The sequence below is a fragment of the Rhopilema esculentum genome, chromosome 3 (genome assembly GCF_057945365.1).
Source record: "Rhopilema esculentum isolate cy_ngs chromosome 3, ASM5794536v1, whole genome shotgun sequence".
NCBI classification, from domain to species: domain Eukaryota; kingdom Metazoa; phylum Cnidaria; class Scyphozoa; order Rhizostomeae; family Rhizostomatidae; genus Rhopilema; species Rhopilema esculentum.
Window position 1 is genome coordinate 1,960,174 of NC_142817.1, and position 20,399 is coordinate 1,980,572.

Here is a 20,399-nt window from a genome sequence, read left to right on the forward strand (position 1 = left end):
ATTCGCAAGGGTTTGTTAAGAGATTCTCAAGGGGCCTGAGAATTTTGTTCGAATTAGCAGAATTTCGAATTAAAGGAGTTTAAATTAAACAGATATTTGGATTTGTAAGAGTATATACTTAGAAAACATTTTAAAGTGTCAAAGCAGGAAAGAGGGGACACCTTTATGAGCTGCAGATAGGCACATTTCTGAATAGTGGGTGTTTGGGGTGAGTTGGGTACACTTGCTTGGGAGGATGGGTTGGGTACACGTGCTTACTAAGGAGAGCCAGGGCAGAACCCTTCTTTGCATTTTGAAGGTAACGTCTGCGCACAAACCGGATACAGGAACTCTGGAGAAACCCAGTACGCAGTTCCTTACGACGGGAGTTCGTTTAACCAAGCAGGAATTCCTTTACCAATTTGTTAAGTAGCATTGAGGGGACCAGTGTGTTTGTTCGTCATATCAAGAGGAACGTTTTATCGGGTGCTCGTTAACTCTATCAGCACCTGACGGCCGGTGTCATATGCGTTTCGGTAACCTTATGCATTTCGGTCTGGGTACACAAACACATGGCGCTGACTACAGATCCAAGGTTCCTTGGTTCCTTGGGACTCACCCTGGCATGACAAAACTTTCAAACAGAGTGTCGCCAGCTCTATTGCGTAGGAACCACGAGGTGTGGTCACATCGAGAGGAAGGACCATGACACTACTCGATAAGCATAAGCTTCTTAATGTCCTTAAAAACAATCTTCGGGTGCTAGATAGAAACAAACACAAATAACATCGCACTACGATGAAATCACATGATTTGAAACATTTTGCGTTTCACAATGTTACACTTTTGCATAGGGTACCAAAACGCATATTACACCCGGCACTTCAATTAAGGATCTTTGTATAAAGACCATCTTTGCAAACGCGTTGCTTGGTTACAAGGCCTTGAAAATACCTAGGTGCTGCTTCACTTTTAACGTTGACCTGGCATGAATACTTTGAAAACTGTTTTTTATTAGTTAAAAATCAGAATATTTTGGTAACATTGGCATAGGTTTATAAGCCTTGCTATAAGAATAGCTAAGTGTTTTTGATGTTTTATTGAACTGAATATTAATCCTTTGTTCTACAATTGCTTAAGAATGAATTCATCTCATTTTTTCACCTGGTAATTTTGATCAATGATTTTCAACTTAATGAAAATCAAAAAATATTAAGATTAATTGATGCTGAAACCGCTTTTCATCAGACGGCAACGGAATAAGCTATGTTGACCTTAGGATCAACGGAATAAAATATGAATTTGGGCACCATATCCCAACTAGGCGTACTTGCCATGCAAGCCATGTTGACAAAAACTCGCATCATTTATTGAAGAATCGCACGAGTAATTAAAGTTATTCTGGTCATAAACAATAATAAAGAAAATCGACGTTAATTGTCTTTCTTTCGGGATGCAAGCAATCCATGATTTTCTGCCTCGAGTTGTTGATAAGGGAAAAGCAATAAGGGGTGTGTATGTGCAATCTTTTGCACTTTCTCCTTCACTCCTCGAATTGACAAATGCTGTGACTCAATTAATGTTAATTGGTTTCTATAGACCTTATTATGTTTCCGTTTATTGTGCTTTATACCCAAAATTACCTTTTGGAATCTACGTATATCGCTTCAGTTTTCCATCAGTTCATATGTGATCCTGCTGGGATGACAAAGATTCTGAAGAACTGAAATCGTCTTGTGACAAGAAGGCCTTGATGTAGATCCCAGAGAACTTGTATTTATCTAACCCTAAATTTTCTCTATTTCACTCAGTTTTTCTGTATCTACCCACAAAGTGTGTTTCCACTGTTTAAGACAATGGTTTATTGCCCTTCCCTCTACAGAAAAACAGACCTGCCCTCCCCTCCTGTGACATTTGTAGATTTCAGCTCTTTCTACTGAAATATTCAGCTACTCATTGGAACTTCTTTCAGCTTTCAAATTTTATTGCTTGAACATTGTCTTTCCAGTCGCGCTCTTCTTGATCTTTTGTTTTTATTTTTGTAAGAAATACAATAATAAATTACTTTAAGTGAAGAGAAAGAAAAGTTTTCGTTGTCGTTGATTTACGTTTGATGTCAATATCTAGTTTTTTTTGTTAGGATTCCAAGGAATGCTTCAACTACCTTAAAAAATTGATGTTTTTTGATGTTTTTGGATACCGATATCTTTAAAGGCATTTGACACAGGTCAAAGTGGCTTACAGCCACTCGACCACGAGCGGTTGACCAATCAAATTGCACACAGAGAAAAGCACGTGAACAGTTTCTGTCTTGCTTCGAATCGGTGAAATCCTAGAGCAACGCGCAGTGGTTTCAGGTGAGCGGTTTTCAATACCTTTCTTGTGCGAGTGCTCTGATCAATTTGGCCTAAGTTATTTTTGGATTCGCTGTACTTATGCACGTCAAATGCCTTTAAAGGCAACGTGTCCATATAAAAGGACTGCGTATACCCAACTTGTCAAGTAATATCAAAATAACGGCTTGTGATTGATCAGTATTCTTGCCATGCAAAACTGCTCACATGAAAAGCAAACTTCGCAGAAGGGTAAATACACAAAATGACCGTGATGGCTGGGGTGATGATATGAAAAATCACATGTTTCTCAAAACCCCCGCAGAGTTGCTTGCTTTAGCTGGATACCTTTAACCCTGAACAACTAGCAAACAGCAGGACATCTTGTTTTTACTTTCTCTTTAGATTATGTTAACCATTACGTAGATGATTATGCAGAAAGAAGGCCTGGCCACCCCCATCAAATAAACATCAAATCTGTTTTCCCTGTTTCTCACAAGCTAGTCACCAAATTATGATTGTCCTAGCAGATCTTTCCCATGCATGTATAAAAAACAAGGTGAAAAAGTATCACGCAGCTGCTTTAAAGGAAAATCCATAGTTAAACTTTGTTAAATTAAGTGTGAGAGAAAACAGACTGACCATTTGCACACAAGTTTGCACGCATGAAGAATGCAGAACTGGCCTGTCTCCCGTAAGTCAATGATATGTCAAAAGTTTGTTTGGACTCATTTTTGCTTTTTCTATGGAATTTATAAAAAAAGGTTTTCATTTTTTTCTAGGCATGAATAGAATTTCTTGGATATGTAAACGTTTGTTGATTTGTAAGTGAAATGTAATTGGTGATTGGTAGCCCGATGTAAACTTATTTAGTCTTTTGAGATACGCTAATGGTGAAAATTTAGTTTGAAAGATGCAAAATTAATCTATCAACGAGAGCAAAGGTTTTGAAAGACGTAGAACGCAAAGCGTTTAAATCAGTATAAATCTGTCATTTAGCATAAGAAATAAAGATTTTCTAGCATAAAGATCAGCTACCTTTAGCTCGTGGAAGTTTAATGGACTAAACCAATACAAAAAGGTACGGACGTTTTGAGGCTTGAACTTATGGCATCATACTTGGTAATCTTTGGCTATCCTCTTTCCAGGCTGCTCACTCTTACAAATACAAACGGACAAGCAGTGAAATAACGAAGAAACAGGTATTACTACGAATAAGTACATTGACACTAACGAATACTTTCATACATATGAGACATAGGCAATGAGCGACGACAAAATTGTATTGAGAAACTCAGATAGAGAAGCAGAGGAAGATAAAAAGAATGTAGGTCAAGGAGAGTACTCGAAGACGACTTTTAGCCGCCAATTAGAAGTGAAGCGATATCAGCTTTGCCAATCTCTTAGTCCCAAATTATTAGAGGAACATATAGATTTTTATTTCAATGATCAACCAGTAGTATTATTTGAATTCAGCTTGGTTTTTTTTAATTAAATGTGCACGGGAGTAGGAGCTGGTCTAAACAAGCCCACAGAAGGTTGTTTAGGCATGAACTGCGAAAAGACCTAAAAAACTTTTTCTCCCGGTTTAAAGAACTCCCGATATAACGAACTTTTCTCTGGTTCCATAAAGACGGTATTCGTTAGTGTCAGTGTACTCATTCGTAGTAATTCCTGACGCAATCAATATGTTCATAGTTCTTTGTATCGGGATTCTACTGTAGTTCTTAAAAATAAGCTTGAACTTTATAAACTTTGCGTTGTATTCATTTTTAGAGAATTTTGACAAATTCTGAAGGCGTTTATCAAAATAAAGCGCAACGAATCTGTATCCTAAGAGTATTTAAAAGATGAATGGAAATGGAAAGATGCTTGGCTAATCTAAGCTTGGAACTTTACAGGTGTCAATCATGGGATGTTCAGCCTCGATTGGACACTACGCTCAAGCGACCGACCCAGAATTCGATAGAGGGTTTGTTATCTTGCTTCTTGGAACGGCCAACTGTGGGAAAACAACGCTTTTAAAGCAGATGAAAATAATACATAAAAATGGTTTTCTTGATGAAGAAAGGAGGGAATATTCTCTCTTGATTAAAAACAATATTTTGGAGAGCATGCTCACCATAGTCGATATCATTATGCTGGATTCCGAGTTATGCTTTAAAGATACAATCAATGAGGACAGTGCCACACAGCTGAAGCACATGCTCAATCGACCTGTGGACCAGATAGACATACTTGCCACCCTTTCTATCGTGGAGACCTTACTAAACGACCCAGCCGTAGAACAATGCATGTTCACACATCGCTCATCGATCCCGAATTTCGAGGCTGTTAGTTACTTCTTCAACGAAATTGAGCGTATATGCTCAGATGATTTCATACCAAACAATGACGATATACTTCATACTAGACTATCCACAACAGGGGTTAATGAAGTTAACTTTGATTTTGGCAGCCAGAAGCTAACTCTGGTCGATGTTGGAGGGCAAAAGACCCAGAGGGACAAATGGGCTCGTTGCTTCGACGGGGTTCACTGTCTTATATTTTGTGTTTCACTGGATGACTATGTACGCAATTCAAAGGTAAATGTTGTATTTGTTGTTTTCTATCTTTTTTCAATGAAACACCAACAATAAATAAGAAATAATAGCAATTGCTCGAATGATAGGTACCTCTCTGTCGCTAGGAAATGGCAAGATGACATTGAGCAGCAAATTGCATTGCTTTCATTTTAAATTTCCTCCGTGTGAAACTCTATAAGTACCATTTCTCTACAGAAAAGCAGAAAATTCAATGCTTAGAAGACACACGTATACAGGTACTTTTGAGTCCGCATATTTTTATACGATGACGTAATACTGGCTTCAGTGCACGATGGCGCATTCTCTAAATGAGATTTCAGGCATAGGAGCTGTGAAAAATTCAGTGAATCTAAATTTTGTGGATGGCTGAATTCGATTTGAACACGCTACATATGTATTGTGGACCCAAAAAAAATTAATCCACAAAGAAAAGTTTGTGGATTCAAATGATTTGAATCTACATGGTATATTTTGAAAAGCAATAGAAATCAAAATTACTTCATTTTCGCATTGTAGCAGTTCGTACACAGAGAAGCTCTACTGGTTTATTTCCACATGTCGTCTATCTTCAAGAGATATTTATTGACCATCTAACGATGTACCCAAACAACTATCAAAGGTGAAGGTTAGGAAGAGATGTCACATTTCTAATTTGATAATTCTGATTCAAGGAAGCAAAACTAAGGAATGCACGTTTTTTGGTAATCTGTTAGATCTGGGGTGGCACCAGAAATTTTTTGGCGAAGGGATGAGGCTGACTATGTCGAAAAGGGGTAGGGGCAAAGTATCGAAAAGGAGTAGGGGCACAATGATAATGGTCTTTCAACGGAGCTTGGGCGATAGTCCCCTAATCTTCATTGCAACGATTGAATCTTTCGTTTGCTCTGAATTCCTCTTCTGAGATCTTCAGACAGACATTAAAACCTTAGTACTGATCACCCTCAACCTTATGAAACTGTTCAAAAATCAAAGATTGGCTGGAAATGATTGTCTTCGATGTTTGAGCACCTATTTACTGCTTAGTTTACGCAAATAAATAGAATGAGGAGCTCCTTGGGGTTTATAAGGTCTTCTACTTTATGTCATGCCCATAAGGAGCTCTTTAGCATTTGGTATCTAAGATACCTTCAAAAGACTTCTAGTACAGAAATCAACAGAGAATGAAAAATTTGAATGCATTTGAATTGATGTTAAGTTAAGATGCAATATAGAAACTTACAGGGTGTCTTCCTAAAACTTTGAGGTGTGGGCTGTGATGTAGGCAAATTTTTAAAGCCACAATCAGAATACATCTATTGTAATACTCAGTATACACGTAAAAGAATTTGCTGCTGTGTATATGAAATAATTCAAACTGCTTATCTACTACAAACGGATGAAAGAAGTTGCTCATTCACGGAATATCAATAGCACGTAAAAGGTTATTTCACATTGCCAGGTAAGGTATTCACCCATCTAAACATGCACTGGCTATTTGAGGGGGCTGTGCCCCCAAATTGCTCTGAATTTTAACAAGGTGGATGAGCCCCAACCCCTTCCATCACACCCCTGTATAAGCTGATGTTAAATACGTAACGTTTCATAGACATTTGGATTTTTGCAGGATAACCCAAACATGACGGCGTTGGATGAAAGCCTAGAGGTGTTTGAAAAGATTGTCAATAATAACTGGTTTAAAAGTAAGGAGATCCTGATTTTCCTCAACAAAAAGGACATTTTTGAAAACACACTAAATCGTCATCCTCTTTCAAGATATTTTGCAGACTTTGATGGTAATTCAGAGAGCTTTGATGACTCTTACAAATACATTATGGCTTTGTATTTAGCACGGAATGAAAACGTAGAAAGGAACATGTATATCCATGCAACATGCGCTGTTGACACAAGAAATGTGGAATTGGTATTTTGTGTCGCCATGGACTCAGTCCTAAAGCAAGGAGCACAACAGTTTGGTCTGTTTTAAAAGGCAAACTCTAGAAACAAAGAATGACCGAAGAAACAGCTAGCGAGTGCAATTTGGAAATACTTCGATGATCGGTAGATTGCAATACATTTGTGAAGTGCTGCTGAACAGCAGGAAAAATTGAAAAAGTATCATTAGAGAATTTTTAAAAAGCAATTGCGAATCGTTAGGTTCTCGATGAGAAATTCTACAAATCATGTGAGAACAGAAGCATAGATGGCGTGTTTACATGACTTTCTCACAATTCTGTTGACTCATTTTGTGGAGATCTTTATTTGAGATTATCGGGAGAAATTTGGCTGTTAATTTTGGCCATTTTTCAACTCTAGAGGTGGGGTAGGCTCTGCAGCATTGGAGTTCCCTTGCCTCTCTTAACGTCTTAAAAATTGTTACAATATCACCCATAACGTACAAATTTCTCAAGTGTTACACCTGTGATTGGAAATAACTAGTTCTACCTGAAGAGAAAGAACACAAGATAACGGAGAACTCTCTTGAAATAGAAGCGAAGTATAATGTTGTTTTTTGAATCGTAGAAACAGTCTTTTTTCAAAACACTTATGTTGTTTTCACATATTATAACTATATTAAATTGTTTTACTTATAGGTTATCTATGGAGGTTTTTCATTTAAGTTCAGTCAGCCTGTTGTGTGTCTTAGTTCTTCAAGATGTGGTTTCGTGTTAGACCTTCAAGATATTACGACCACGGGGCCCTCAAGGACTTCATTGCCATGGGTGGGGTGTAGCCTAGAAGACTTAGAATATTCAATTATATCAATGCTACTCGATAATCTACTTGATGGGGACCAGTTTGATTTGCTATTCACTAATGACGAATTCGAAGAATAGGACAATGGCTGCTTAGGGAAGTGTAAAGTTTGTATATCCTTCATCAGCGGTTATGTAGAATATCAACGGGAAGCACCACCCCTGTTGGAATACATCGTGAAAAATGAAAGTAAAAGTCTGAGTTTTTGTCATAGTAATAAAAGAAAAAAAGTTTTGTCATCGTAAAAGTCTTTCAGTATCATAATATTTTCATGGCAAATGTTGAGCTATTTCTGGGAAAATTTCTCAAGGTCAAAAGTATACCTTGTCGGTATCAAAAGGTCAGATGAGAAAGGTTTTCTTAAAAAGAATAAATTTATAAACATAATCTTTTACTATCAAACAAAATAATTATATCTTTCTTCTGCCACTGTTGAACTATTGAGTTACCAACAAAAGTATCGTCAGGCCCACTAAAAAAATTGATACCTCAATACTTCGAAAATCCAGTTTTGCTTAAAAGAATTAAATCAGTAGGTTTGATTGTCCGATCTAAAATATACCTTTATATGACATAAAATCAATTTACGAAGAACGGTGTGCAAGCATATTTACTTTGAAGTAGTAGGAGGATCCATGCAGATACCTTACCTACCCTTTTAGATAATCTGGGGCCTTGTAGGAAGAGATGAAACTAAGGGAAAAATCATTGCTTAAATTTTGAATGATTTTTACACTTTAGTCACAACTGAGGAATTTAATGCTGCTAAAAGTTTTTCGAATTAATGGAATATTCAGTCAATCCATCGCTCTATAAATAGCGATACGAGCTTGTCAAAAAAAATTCGTTGACAAAGAGAAACTTCTTCAGGATACGGAAAATGAATAGCTCAGTGACAGTGAAGATTAAGGAGCAATTAACGACATGATAGCTTATGATTTTGAAAATGTTATCTAGACAAAATAAGCTAATGTAAATGTGTTATGGTTTCAAGTTTGAATGTTGCAGAGAACTTACAGACCAAACGGATTCAATAATTTATTTTTCCAAACCAGATGATCCTAATTTCATCCCTCTCCCTAAATCAAGAGCCCAAGTGCTGACAGCAGTGCTAGTCTATGTCCACTGGAGATGATTTTTTGCTAAACATGCATAAAAAATGAGCTTGATCTATTTATAGGACATTCAGTGGATTTATCCCAGATTTTTTACAAAGACCCCTGTATTTCGGAATAGCCTCCTCTCCCACCCGATCAACATTTAGTTTTGAATTATACTCATAGTAAAGTTCCTCTTCGGGTGGACATGGGACAGCCAGGACCGCGGAGAGGATTGATGGGCCCCGGGTCAGGACAAAAGATAAATAGTAAAGCATGCCTAAGGCAGACGCTTCTAAAGGGTACGGGGAATGTTCCTCCTGGAGGGTACGGGGAATGTTCCTCCTGGAGGTTACGGGGAATGTTCCTCCTGGAGGGTACGGGGAATGTTCCTCCTGGAGGGTACGGGGAATGTTCCTCCTGGAATTTTTGAAATTGATGATTGCTTAAATTGCTCTCGTGGCTATTTTGGTTGCTAAAATTGCTATGGTGGCTAAACTGCTTTGGTGGCAGTGGCGCAGATAGAGGAGGGTCAGATGGGGCAAAAAACCCCTGTAGAGCTAAACTGCTATATTATTGGAAAACCTATGTTTATTTAATTGCTATGTTTTGATAGGAAAGAATTCAAAGCTGAATAAACATAAGAATATCTGAATATATCGAAAGATTTATTTATTCCAGTTCCTAAGTCGTTATGTTATGTTAAAACTTGTCAAAAAATACAATTGCTTGTTAGATTTAAGTTTCTCACCTTCCTACGGATTTTCCAATCTAAGCCATTGTCTGGTGGCTATTTTAATTCTGTTTGCTGTTTGATATAATTTGAGCATAACTGATATCTTAACACCAAAACGAATAAAAATGAAAATTTCTTTAAAAATTTTGAAAGTCTTAGAAAATGAAAAATGTTGAATTCGTTAACTGAATTCGATCACAACCGACACACTGTTGCAAATAGATGCGCATGCCATAGTTTAAGTCTGTATGACATACATATTGCTGTATGTTGCCCTGTTGCAATCACATTTTCTAGTTACATTCAGAAGCTTTTCAACCGCAAAGATGAAAAATTCTCAACAAAAATATATTTAACACTCAGGCAGTCAAAGACTCAAACTGCTTCTACCTTACTTCATTCATAGACTTTTGTCACTATTGTCTCTACTAATGACGGTAATGGAGAGGTTGGATTATCACTTAGAATTTTATTAAATTTGTTTTCTCTTTATGGGCCCCTAAAGCAATGGGCCCCTGGGTCAGTGACCCCCCTGACCCCCCTCTCCTCAGCACTGGGGACAGCTCATTCACAGGCTGCGTCCTAGTGTTTTGACAAAACCCCCCTGTATCTACCAAAATCTGGTCCAGAAAAAGTAAAAAGTTTGAGTCCCAATCCCAATAGCCTCTGCGGAGAAGAGTAATTATTTTGGTGGGAATGTTTATGGAGATGAAAATCGAATTGAATTACTGAAGTTCAAAGATACTCTGAAATAGCCATAAGTAAATGGAAAGTTAAGAGTAACAACTGGAATAAAGTAATGAATAAATGTAGAGTATTTATAGTCATAATCCTGTTTTCCTCGTCGTTTATTTTCATTCAGACATTGATTTATGGATTGCTTAACAACTGGGTAAGTATGCATAAGGTTGATATTCACATCTAGGCCTAGGCCCTAAAATATGCAGCTTTCAATTCTGTTTTATTTCTTTTTGTTGCGAGAGATGGGATGGAGGCTTTGCTCAAACCTGTGTGTATGCAATGGGTATGTTAATTTTTTGACTAAACCCCAGATGCCTTTACAGTTGCCTGATGATTACATCAAGTGCGAAACTTGAAGTTCAAACTTGCAAACCCCCTGTTCTATACATCAAAGCATAAAGAGCTCCTTTATAGCACGAAGCACTTTATGACAGACAGTTACAAAATTTATTTGAATAACCTCCAGATTGGATGTAGGAAGGCTATGTAGCAAGGATTGGCAACAAACTAAAGGAAATACTTGTGTCTTATTTCCCATGGAATGAAACTCTAATAAATTGGGGTCCATTTGCTCATATTGTCAAGCAAACATGGTCAACTGCTCCTCACCCCCCCCCAAATGTGTAAACTTATAGATGGTAAATTAACTTTTTGATTGTCAGAACCAAAACGAGCAGTTTTTCTATTTGTCTTATTCGAACATGTTCATTTTTGTTTGTATTAAATTTTAAAATGTAAAAATCAGTTAAATTTTCTTCAGGACTTGTTGGCTTCTTTGAATCTAATTGCCATCAAGAGGAATCATATAGATGTCAAAAGAAGAAGTAAAGATGTGAGAGTGAGTAACTTTTGCCTTGAGCAAAAATATTATTGAGCAATGTGCAATGTTGTTGAGCAATATAAATAATCCTATGTGCTCTTTTCAAAAATATCAGAAATGGACAGTTTATAATAAGGAATGTACATATTTAGTAATTTTGAATTGTTTTCATGGCAGCATTATGAAAACTTTTTGGAAAATTAGCCATTCATGTCTCTCTCTTGATAAAGCACATGTAAAATTATCACCTTAATGAGCAGCTTGGACATTCAGATATAATTTTGTCACTTGCCCAGTGTGGGAAGACAATAACAAAACTTTAAAAGGTGCAGGATCATAGATACTATGGTAAATAGGCATTAGTCTGAACCATATTTTTTAAAAAGTAATGCAATAACTTTTTCAAATATCTCATAATCTAGAGATAAATTACATCCAGAATGATTTTTTAAGGTCAACTGCTTGATTACTTCAGTCTAAATTGAAACCTATAATCATAAGCTACTTTTTACTAGTCTGTGTGACCTGTGACCAGAGAAATAAAATCTCATTTTCTTATAGATTTTACCATATAGTTATTGCTCTCAGGACATCAGAGATATGATCCCAGGTCCACCAGTGGCATAGCATGAACTTTCTCCCTGGGGGGGGGGGGGGGAGGGGGGGGGGGTGTATAAGAGATGCAAAACCATATTTTGCCATTAGAATTCCTTTTGTTACATTGAGCATGAAATTATTTTGTTGTGAATGTAATTCTGCAGCTTCTATAGAATTTGAGAGGATTGACACCCTACACCCCATTGCAAGCTACGCTCCTGAGGTCCACTTTCCCAGTACTAACCCTTTCCAAATCTCTTGTTCAAATTCACAACATCTGTCCCCTATCTATTCCTTCCTCCCTAGATCTTGTTAACTTTGGAATGCTATAGTATAGTATACCCCCCTTCCACCTTCTTTAGACTCTTGGAATAAAGACTCATACAACCAGTCTTTATTCAAACAACAATAAACAAGCTTGATATTTCTTATCTCTCTTCCTAACCCCTCCTCCCTTTCCCTTGTTTGGGCTTAGCTATGGGCTCCCAAGCCTTTCCCTAACATTACCAACTAAAAATCAATGTCTGATTAAAGCTTGTAATTAATAATACAAATAATAGCAAGACTGATATAAATGATAAGGATAATGACTTCATCTTTATACAGTATTATGATGATAACAACTTTTTATACATCATATGTATTTACCTAGTGTGTTTTTAGGATGCTGTTTCAGAGTTTCTGAATGCATGTGGAAAGCTACCGTTAAAAGTTACATTAATTGATCAAAAAATACTGGGACACCTTTTGGAGAGAATAGAAAGATTTTCAAAGGATGGAAGGACGGAGAATGATGGACATGGAGGGTGTCATTACTTTTGCTCTCAAAATGTCATCACATTTGGGACCTTTGGGCCAACTTTCGAGGACAAAATGCAGTGGGTATGAGATATTTTTATCTGTAACTTGTTCATTTTTCATGCAAATACTTCTAAACATTTTGGCCTATATGGCAGCAAGCACTAAAATCAGCATGGTTACCAATCTTCTTGATGAACAGTTTTGGCAGTACATAACTTGAAAATATCTTTGAAAAAAGTAAACATTTTATATCATTTTGGCCAAAAGCTTTTTCGTCTGACACTCCTCAGCGCATAATACGCCAGAATAAGGGTCTGAAAGAACACAATGAAAAATATATACCCTGTTGTGGATCGAAATAGGCCAGTCAGATAAATGCTAGCACAATAACGGTATAGTTGTCCAATCAGTGCCACATGCCTAAAGAAAAATTACCAATGGAGTCCAAGAGAGAAAACAAACTTCTTCTGTCTACAGAATGGCTGCTTTTTCGTTTTTATATAGATTGACTCCTTAAACTGCTAGATGGAAGGACAACTGGTCTCTGCCAATTATCTAAAACATGTTGTCATTATAGAGTTTTGCACAATCTCGGTTATCTAAAAGATGTTGACCAATGGCAAAATTCCTTGTTTTAACAGTGTTTCTAGACCTACAAGATCTACAAGATCTTAATTTTTGTAGACCTACAAGATCGAGGAGGCTGTTCTCTTTGAGGGGCAGTCTTGTTTCTTATGTTGGTTCCAACATAACTGTTATACAGGACATAAAGCTTAGGCTGCATTTATTGGGAGGGGGGCTTCAATAAGTGAAAATAATGTAAAGTTCAAAAATGGAAATAGAAAAAGAAATGATAAGGAGTCATCACTACCATCTGGTTACAACCTTAAACACAGATGGGAGGGACTGACAGAAGGTTCTCGAAGAATAGAGATATGTATCAGGATTTAGCAATGCTAGAGCCAAGAAGATTTGTTGGCACAAAAATGAAGCAAGAGAGCAACGAGAGCCTTCTTTTCAAGAATTCTCGTTTAGAGAATGTCAGAATTGCTGGCATTGGAACCAACTTCCAAGGAACATGTTGTTTTATCCTATCCCCAAACCTCTTTGGTTTGTGCTTCCTATGTGCCAGTGTGATTCTGGCTACGTTCCTTCCAAACTTAAGAAACAAGACTGCCCCTCAAAGAGAACATCGGCCTTGACAGCTCGGTATATATTTTTGATTGTGTTCTTTCGGACCCTTATTCTGACCTTCTATGCTCTGAAGAGTGTCAAACGAAAAAGCTTTAAGCCAATATGATATTAAAAGGTTGCTTTTTTCAAAGCCATTTTCAAATCTTCTTGATATTACACACATATGCATGAATAAATTTAAAAGGAATATATGTCAGAAAAGAATACATGGATATAGTTGTAAAAGCTAATCTGCTTTTTAGGTTGTTGAAGGTAATGTGTCCTACTAGCAACTCTGCAGGGGTTTTCAGAAACATGATTTTTCATGAGATTGCCCTAGCCATTATGATCATTTTGTTGATCTACACTGCTGCAAAGTAAGCTTTTCATGTTAACAGTTTTGTGTTGCAAGAATACTGACCAATCGCAAGCCATTATTTTGATGTTACTTGACAAGTTGGGTATATGCAGCCCTTTTATAGGGACATATTACCTTTAATATGTTCATAAACAATTGATATTATTTTTTACTAAGGTACGGATTATCCTTTCAAAGTTTTGTTCCAAAAGAATAGTGTTTTGATTTTGTAGGAAAGATTCTCAGAGCTGGTAAGCATAATGAATTTCAAAACTGATCTACTGTCTGGTCCAGACAATAGGCAAGCTAAATTGGAGAGTGTTGGAGAATTTCCAAGCATTCTGTCACATGCAGTGTTCTATAGAAGAAAAGTGATAATTCATCTTGTACTGTTTCATAAAAGACATGATCACTGGTGGTCATCAACTTGTCAGCCTAAGATCTCAAACAGGAGGCTAGAATATTATTGGAGGTTTCTAAAGAAATCATCATTTTGTACTCAAGAACATATTTTGCCCAGGTAATTTTGTTTGTATTTTGATGTCATTTTTGCTGGCAGTTTCTATTTTACTATTTTATGACAAGATAGATCACCTTATTGCTGAACAAAGTTTTACATGAGTGAGTACTCATAGAAATAAATTTTTCGCAAAGTCCTGCTGGATTGAACAGAAAAAAGTTATTTTTGCATCAAAAATATGATTGCATTTTAAATGTGACAAGAAACAAAATATAATTACACTCTGGCAGGGAGGATGTATAGCAGCAAATCAAGTTTTCATTGAAATGTAATTGTTATTTGAAAGTATGGCATGAAATCCATGCCAATGATACTTGTCTTAAGATTTCACCTTTTTATCAAAATTTTTTATTTTTACCAAATTTCAATAACCCAAAATTTGCGGACTGTTCTAAAATTTCAACAACTCTTACTCCTGTCCAACTACTTAAACAAGAAAATGTTGATACTTGTCTAATATGTTTGTTACTTTGAGCCTTGGTTTGCTTGTGCTGATGGTTGACAAAGTCTTCATAGGGAAATAAGTTTCTTTTTATATTAAAATTAAATATCTAACAGGAGAGGGAATATCTAACATTAAATATCTAACAGGATTAAATTATCCAGAAGAATAAAAAGTTGCTGTTTCTTATTCAAGACCTTTCGAGGCATGGAAGTATTCTAGCTTTGTTTGGAGAATTTTTGCATTTGAGTCGGTTTTTGCAACCCTTCATTTGCTAAAAGAACAATGGTCATAATCATGTATTTAGTTGCCTTTTTCTCTCATGAAGGACCTCAATAATCCCAGTCCATGTTTGAAAATCGGCATCCATACTCATTCATTAATCATAGTTGCAGCGATCTGTTCAGGCCTGAGTCAGAGATCCCCAGAGAAAGTCAGAAACACTAAAAATTTCACAAAATACATCATTGACTGATTAACTGAAATAATTGAGAAAAGTTGGTAAAAGCTTAGAACAGTCTGGAAATTTTAGCCTCTTGAAATTTTGTCAAAATTAAAATTTGATTATTAAGTGTAATATTAGAACAAGTATTATTTGCAGGTATTGGATTCCATGTAAAATTGTAGAACCAAATGTTTAATTGCTACATAACATACAGTCATAAATCTATATTTTTATTTCAGGGCCATTTGAACCAGGGGCCCTGGGAGGCTGCAGTCCCCCCAAAAATTGCCAATTGTATATTTCCTTTTTATTGTATTTATTTCCAATTGTATTTAAAAATTTTAATATATTTCCTTTTTAAAGTGTAGTGAATTAGAAGACATACAATGGGCAACCCCCCCCCCCCCAATATGAATTTTTTCCTAACGGCACTATATTTACATGTTTTCTGTTTGATTTCAGGTTGCAAAAAGGATAGGTTATGTGAATGTTTCAAATAGGGGTTACTTGACTGTAAACATGAATTAGTTTTTTTATCAGACCATTGCTAACTTGAAAGTGTATCTGTTATTGGTATTATATAATTTCATTTACTTTATTTAATTTCGTATCTAACTTTTGCAGGGTCCTGTCAACAACAACTCAGTTGGATGGTCTCAGTGTTTCTGTTCCTCTTTACATAAAAAAATTTGCTGGGAGAATCAATAATTCTATTTATATTAACTGTGATCATAGCAGAGCAAGGAAATTCTATTCAAAATATGGTAGAGACGAAAGCGAAGATGCTGAAGTATTTAGACTAAAAGCAAAGAACTTATTAAATCAAGTGAAATTTGCTTTGGACCAGCTAGGTGTTCCATTTTGGTTAAGCAGTGGGACATGCCTTGGTAAGTTAATTTATATTGTACCAGTTATGTCTGATTTGTATCATGGTCAGCAGAAGTTAAACCTTTTTCAACTACTGTTCTTGAAATTAATTATTTTGACCATTCTGATTGCAACAAAGTTGCAGCTCAAAGCAAGTTGAGACAAGTACAATTTTTAAATTAAATCAAAGCAAATATACATTGAAAAGGATAATACAGATGTATTTCTAATTTAAAGTGCAAATAACACCTCTTGGATAGTTCAGATTGCAGGGAGTATTGAAAAGGTCAAGGAGAGACCCTGTTTCCATAATGTTTTCTCTTAAAGGTAAAGTTGTTCCTTATTTGGAGTCTGAAGGGTAATGAAAACCTTTCTCGTTTTAAGGCTGGTTCAGGCAATGTGACTTTATCCCACATAGTAAAGATGTAGATATTGGAATTTGGATCAAGGATTACAACCCAAAAATTTCTGATGCATTGCAGAAATCTGGTTTGGTACCAAAGCATATTTTTGGTAAGGTATGTATTTGGTAAAGAATATTTTTCTAAATGGTTCTGTTTGTTGTAAATTGTATCATTTTACCTTAGACCCAAATAAATCCTCAGGAATTTGACAAGACATCTGTAAGATCTGTAAGATACACCAGACATTTGAATAATCTGCAAGACATGATATCATCAACCTGCTATCATCCAATCATCCATGCTGTTGGTCTCTTTAGTTGATTTTTTCGAGTCAAGAGCTGTATCATAAACCTTCAAAATTAAAACATGATAGTACAGGCAGAGTTATAGGCGCAATTCCTTGCTGTTTTACATTGCAAAGCTAAAGGAAGGATTGCTGGCTTTAAAATGGTAGCTTTCACAATAATAACATTATTCTTAATGGTGTTATGTTGAAGAATATTCCGAGAAGCTTCAGGTGCTGTTCAAAAGAAAATTCATCTTTGAAATTCTAGACAACACACTATTTAACCTTGGTAAAGCTTTATCTTGTTGGGAATATCTAGGTTTGCTCATGTTTTTGACACTGTTGAGAAACACCTATGTCCCCTAATCCAGTGATGTCACACCTTTCTGGATTTCAATTGGTTATTAGAAAGACAGTTTTTTTATAAGGAAAGCAGAAATTTAGAAATGTTATTTTCAATCTGCAAACAGCGCTGCTCTGCACTTTGTGGGCGCATCAGTGCAGCACAGAGCTGGTCTGAGACACAATCCAAGCCATGTTGTCACACAACAAGGCATTTTAATGTATTGATTGATTGTGGTAATGTTAGATAGGTTAAGGAACTATGTCATGTTTTGGCATGTTGTGTATGAGGGCAAGTGTCTTTTGTTTTGGTATTGCTCGATGTCTTTCTTGAACCCATGAATTTTTGGTGTTATGATACTAATGGTATATTTGCAGATAGGATCAGCTTTTTGTTTCTATTTTTGCCAGCTGGAAGATAGTTTGGAGTTGTCATTTCGCACACCCAGCAATGACCTGAAGCTAGACATATTTTTCTTCTATGAGGAAGGAGACACAATGTGGAATGGTGGAACCCAAGCGAAAACTGGAAAAAAATTCAAGTGAGATGTTACAGTTTGTTAGCTATGAGAATTTCTGTTATTAACTTCTTCCTTTTCTTGAAAGTAAACAAATCTTGTTTCAAACCAGGAGTCATTGGTGAAGAGTAAAGAAATTTAGAGGAAAAACTTCGGAACCTCAGTGGAAGAGCAGTAGACATGAGTGCCTTATGTAATTGTTCGTTCTTAGGAGGCTTGTGCGCCTTATGTTCTTATTGCTCACATAAAATTGCGCCCCTATTAATTCTTTCCTTTCTACGGTACTTTTTTTGACCCTTATTAAATTTGTCTTTTAGATATCGTTTTCCCAAGTTTACAATTTGCTGGACTGAATTTGTTGATATTCTTGTCCGCGTTCCATGTAATACAATAGATTACATAAAAGCTAATTATGGACCATCTTGGAATATTTTGGTTAAAGAGTGGGACTGGAAGAAAAGCCCGTCAAATATTGAAGAAAACGGTCAATGGCCGTCCGATGAGTTGGCAAAAGTGGTACAAGTATTTCAATGACAGAACACATTATATGAACACAATTTTGCAGGATCGAGGGAGCAACAAATTTTTTAGAGGGGAAGCCAATCATGCAAGGCTATAAATTTTGTGTCTATTGTCAAGAATATTTTGAAGATAATGGGAGGAAAAAGGCCCCTCAGCCCCAAGCCCCCTCAGCCCCAAGCCCCCTCAGCCCCAAGCCCCCTCAGCCCCAAGCCCCAAGTTCTGGTTTCCATAACTTACACCAATTTTCGTCTAAATTTTGTTGGTGTATTGTATAATAGGTTTTTATAATGCTAATAGGTTTTTTACATCTGTATTTCGTCTATGCTGATGTTAACAAGCAATTGTTGAAACTGCTTCCTGATAACAATGTGAAACTGCACAGAATGTAAAAAAGCTGTCAATTTTCAAACATGGCTAAGCAACCTTCTTGTAGACTTGATTTTCTTTTCCTGTTAATCTGATTTACTTTCGGTCAAACTACTTCACCTGATGGCATTGGAGATCTATTGTTGCTAGGGGTTGATATGCCTTAAATGTGAGCGGTCAAGCATTATTACCTCTTAAGTTTCTTTCAGTTTTCACATGACTCAAAACCTTTTCAAAATTTTGGCGGCAACTTCTCCTCCATGCCCCCCTTCCACTTCGGCAAAGCAGTAAGGTAAAATTATCACCTTGCTTGTTAATTTTCAATGGTTATTTTTTCACTGAAGAATGACAAACTTTGAGTAAACTCGCATGTGTTTAGTCAGGATAACATCTTGCCGTCATGCCATTTAACGATTTATAAATTGTTAATGTTGTAAAGTGATTGTTCTGGACTTCTGGACAATAACTTAACATATAGGTCAATAGAAAATTGTAGTTGTAATCATCGGCCTAGCCGATGCAAAAACTTTACAGGGGCTTAGTGTGGATCTTTAGGGGGACAATTGTTTTTGCTTCATTGAGATAAAACTGGGAGAATGGAGCCTGAAATGCGATAATTTTGCCTTATTTAGGGGCAGGGCTACATCCCTCCTAGTCCCTACTTCTCCTACCCCTATGACTGTAATTGAATTGCTTTTTTGTTATCTGTAAATTTTGATGTTAAAAGATAGGTTTGCACACTGATTCTAAATCAAACTTTGTTATTCAATGTAAAATTCACACAGTTTTCACAGCTACCATCCTGTGTTGTGTTTCTATAAATACTCTGATAGCCGAAGTGACAGGAATTTGTTTTTTTGGGGGGGGGGAGTGAAAATGGGGGGAGTACAAATTATGCAGAAAATTTGCTTGCATATCACCCTCACTGGTTGTTCTTATAAATTTCTTTATTTAACGTTGACATTGCATTGTTATCTAACAGCATTTCACTAAAAAAACAACTCGATCTTAGATTATCTCCACAACATGCATTCATATACAAGGAATTGATTCACATTTTTGGGAAAGGTCGCTATGGTATGGAGAGCGCTCGTTGAATTTCTGTATGCTTTTGGGTGGAGGAACTCATTTGAGTGAGGCCCGCACTCGATGGGGGCACTGATGTGCATAGACAATTTTGCTTGGGGGCGTTTAGAAAAAAATTGACCAACTATTCTTTTTTGACCAACTATTTTTCCATAGAAAATCTATTAACAGTGAAATAGATTACCATATACACTTAATGATAACAAAGTAGAGAGTAATGGCATGAAAGTATAAAGAAATTAAGTTTGCGGAAACTAAAATTTCTGGATTTCGCGTTTTTGGGTATATCCATGAGCATCTTTTGTGAAAACCAATTTTAGGTTAATCTGCAAAAATTAACTACAGGTTCTTTTTAACTCCCCATAACATCCTTCAGATTAGCTTAAAATGCATCTCAGAAAATTTCTTGCAGTCATTTTTTGCATTCATTTCTAGCAGTCATTTCGTATAGTCGTTAGCTAGCTACTTATAGCAAGTTATCTGCAATACATTCTTTTTTGTACGAACCAGTAAATTTGAGTTCAGGCTAACTGTTTTTTCGAAAATCTGAGGCTGGATTACTGGCGTTTTAACTCTAGGGAGGTGTTCAGGCATCATTTGCCAACAAAGTGAGTGAGGCAACCTTTATAGTTTGAAATTTGGTCAAAC

The 20,399-nt window shown here is 36.3% G+C and overlaps 2 protein-coding genes across 3 annotated transcripts; both read left to right on the forward strand.

Annotated features, from left to right (window-relative positions):
- The first annotated feature begins 3,613 nt into the window (after window positions 1-3,613).
- Window positions 3,614-7,941, forward strand: LOC135692781 (guanine nucleotide-binding protein G(i) subunit alpha-3). The gene is made up of 2 exons (XM_065211079.2): window positions 3,614-4,897; window positions 6,501-7,941. The coding sequence occupies exons 1-2, from the start codon at window positions 4,223-4,225 to the stop codon at window positions 6,858-6,860; spliced, it is 1,035 nt and encodes a 344-aa protein (XP_065067151.2). The 5' UTR covers window positions 3,614-4,222; the 3' UTR covers window positions 6,861-7,941.
- A 2,194-nt stretch (window positions 7,942-10,135) lies between these two features.
- Window positions 10,136-20,377, forward strand: LOC135692544 (ribitol-5-phosphate transferase FKTN). Of its 2 annotated transcripts, XR_016144251.1 has the most exons (9): window positions 10,136-10,355; window positions 10,965-11,042; window positions 12,285-12,503; window positions 14,187-14,473; window positions 15,985-16,247; window positions 16,612-16,745; window positions 17,671-17,801; window positions 18,095-18,957; window positions 19,678-20,377. XR_016144251.1 is itself a non-coding variant. In XM_065210708.2 (8 exons), exons 1-8 carry the CDS (start codon window positions 10,263-10,265, stop codon window positions 18,309-18,311), a joined length of 1,422 nt encoding a protein of 473 aa, XP_065066780.2. In that variant the 5' UTR covers window positions 10,136-10,262; the 3' UTR covers window positions 18,312-19,462. The 2 variants fall into 2 exon arrangements, 1 of the variants encoding a protein (XP_065066780.2); XM_065210708.2 differs by lacking the exon at window positions 19,678-20,377 and having other exon boundaries at window positions 18,095-19,462.
- Window positions 20,378-20,399: the final 22 nt, after the last annotated feature.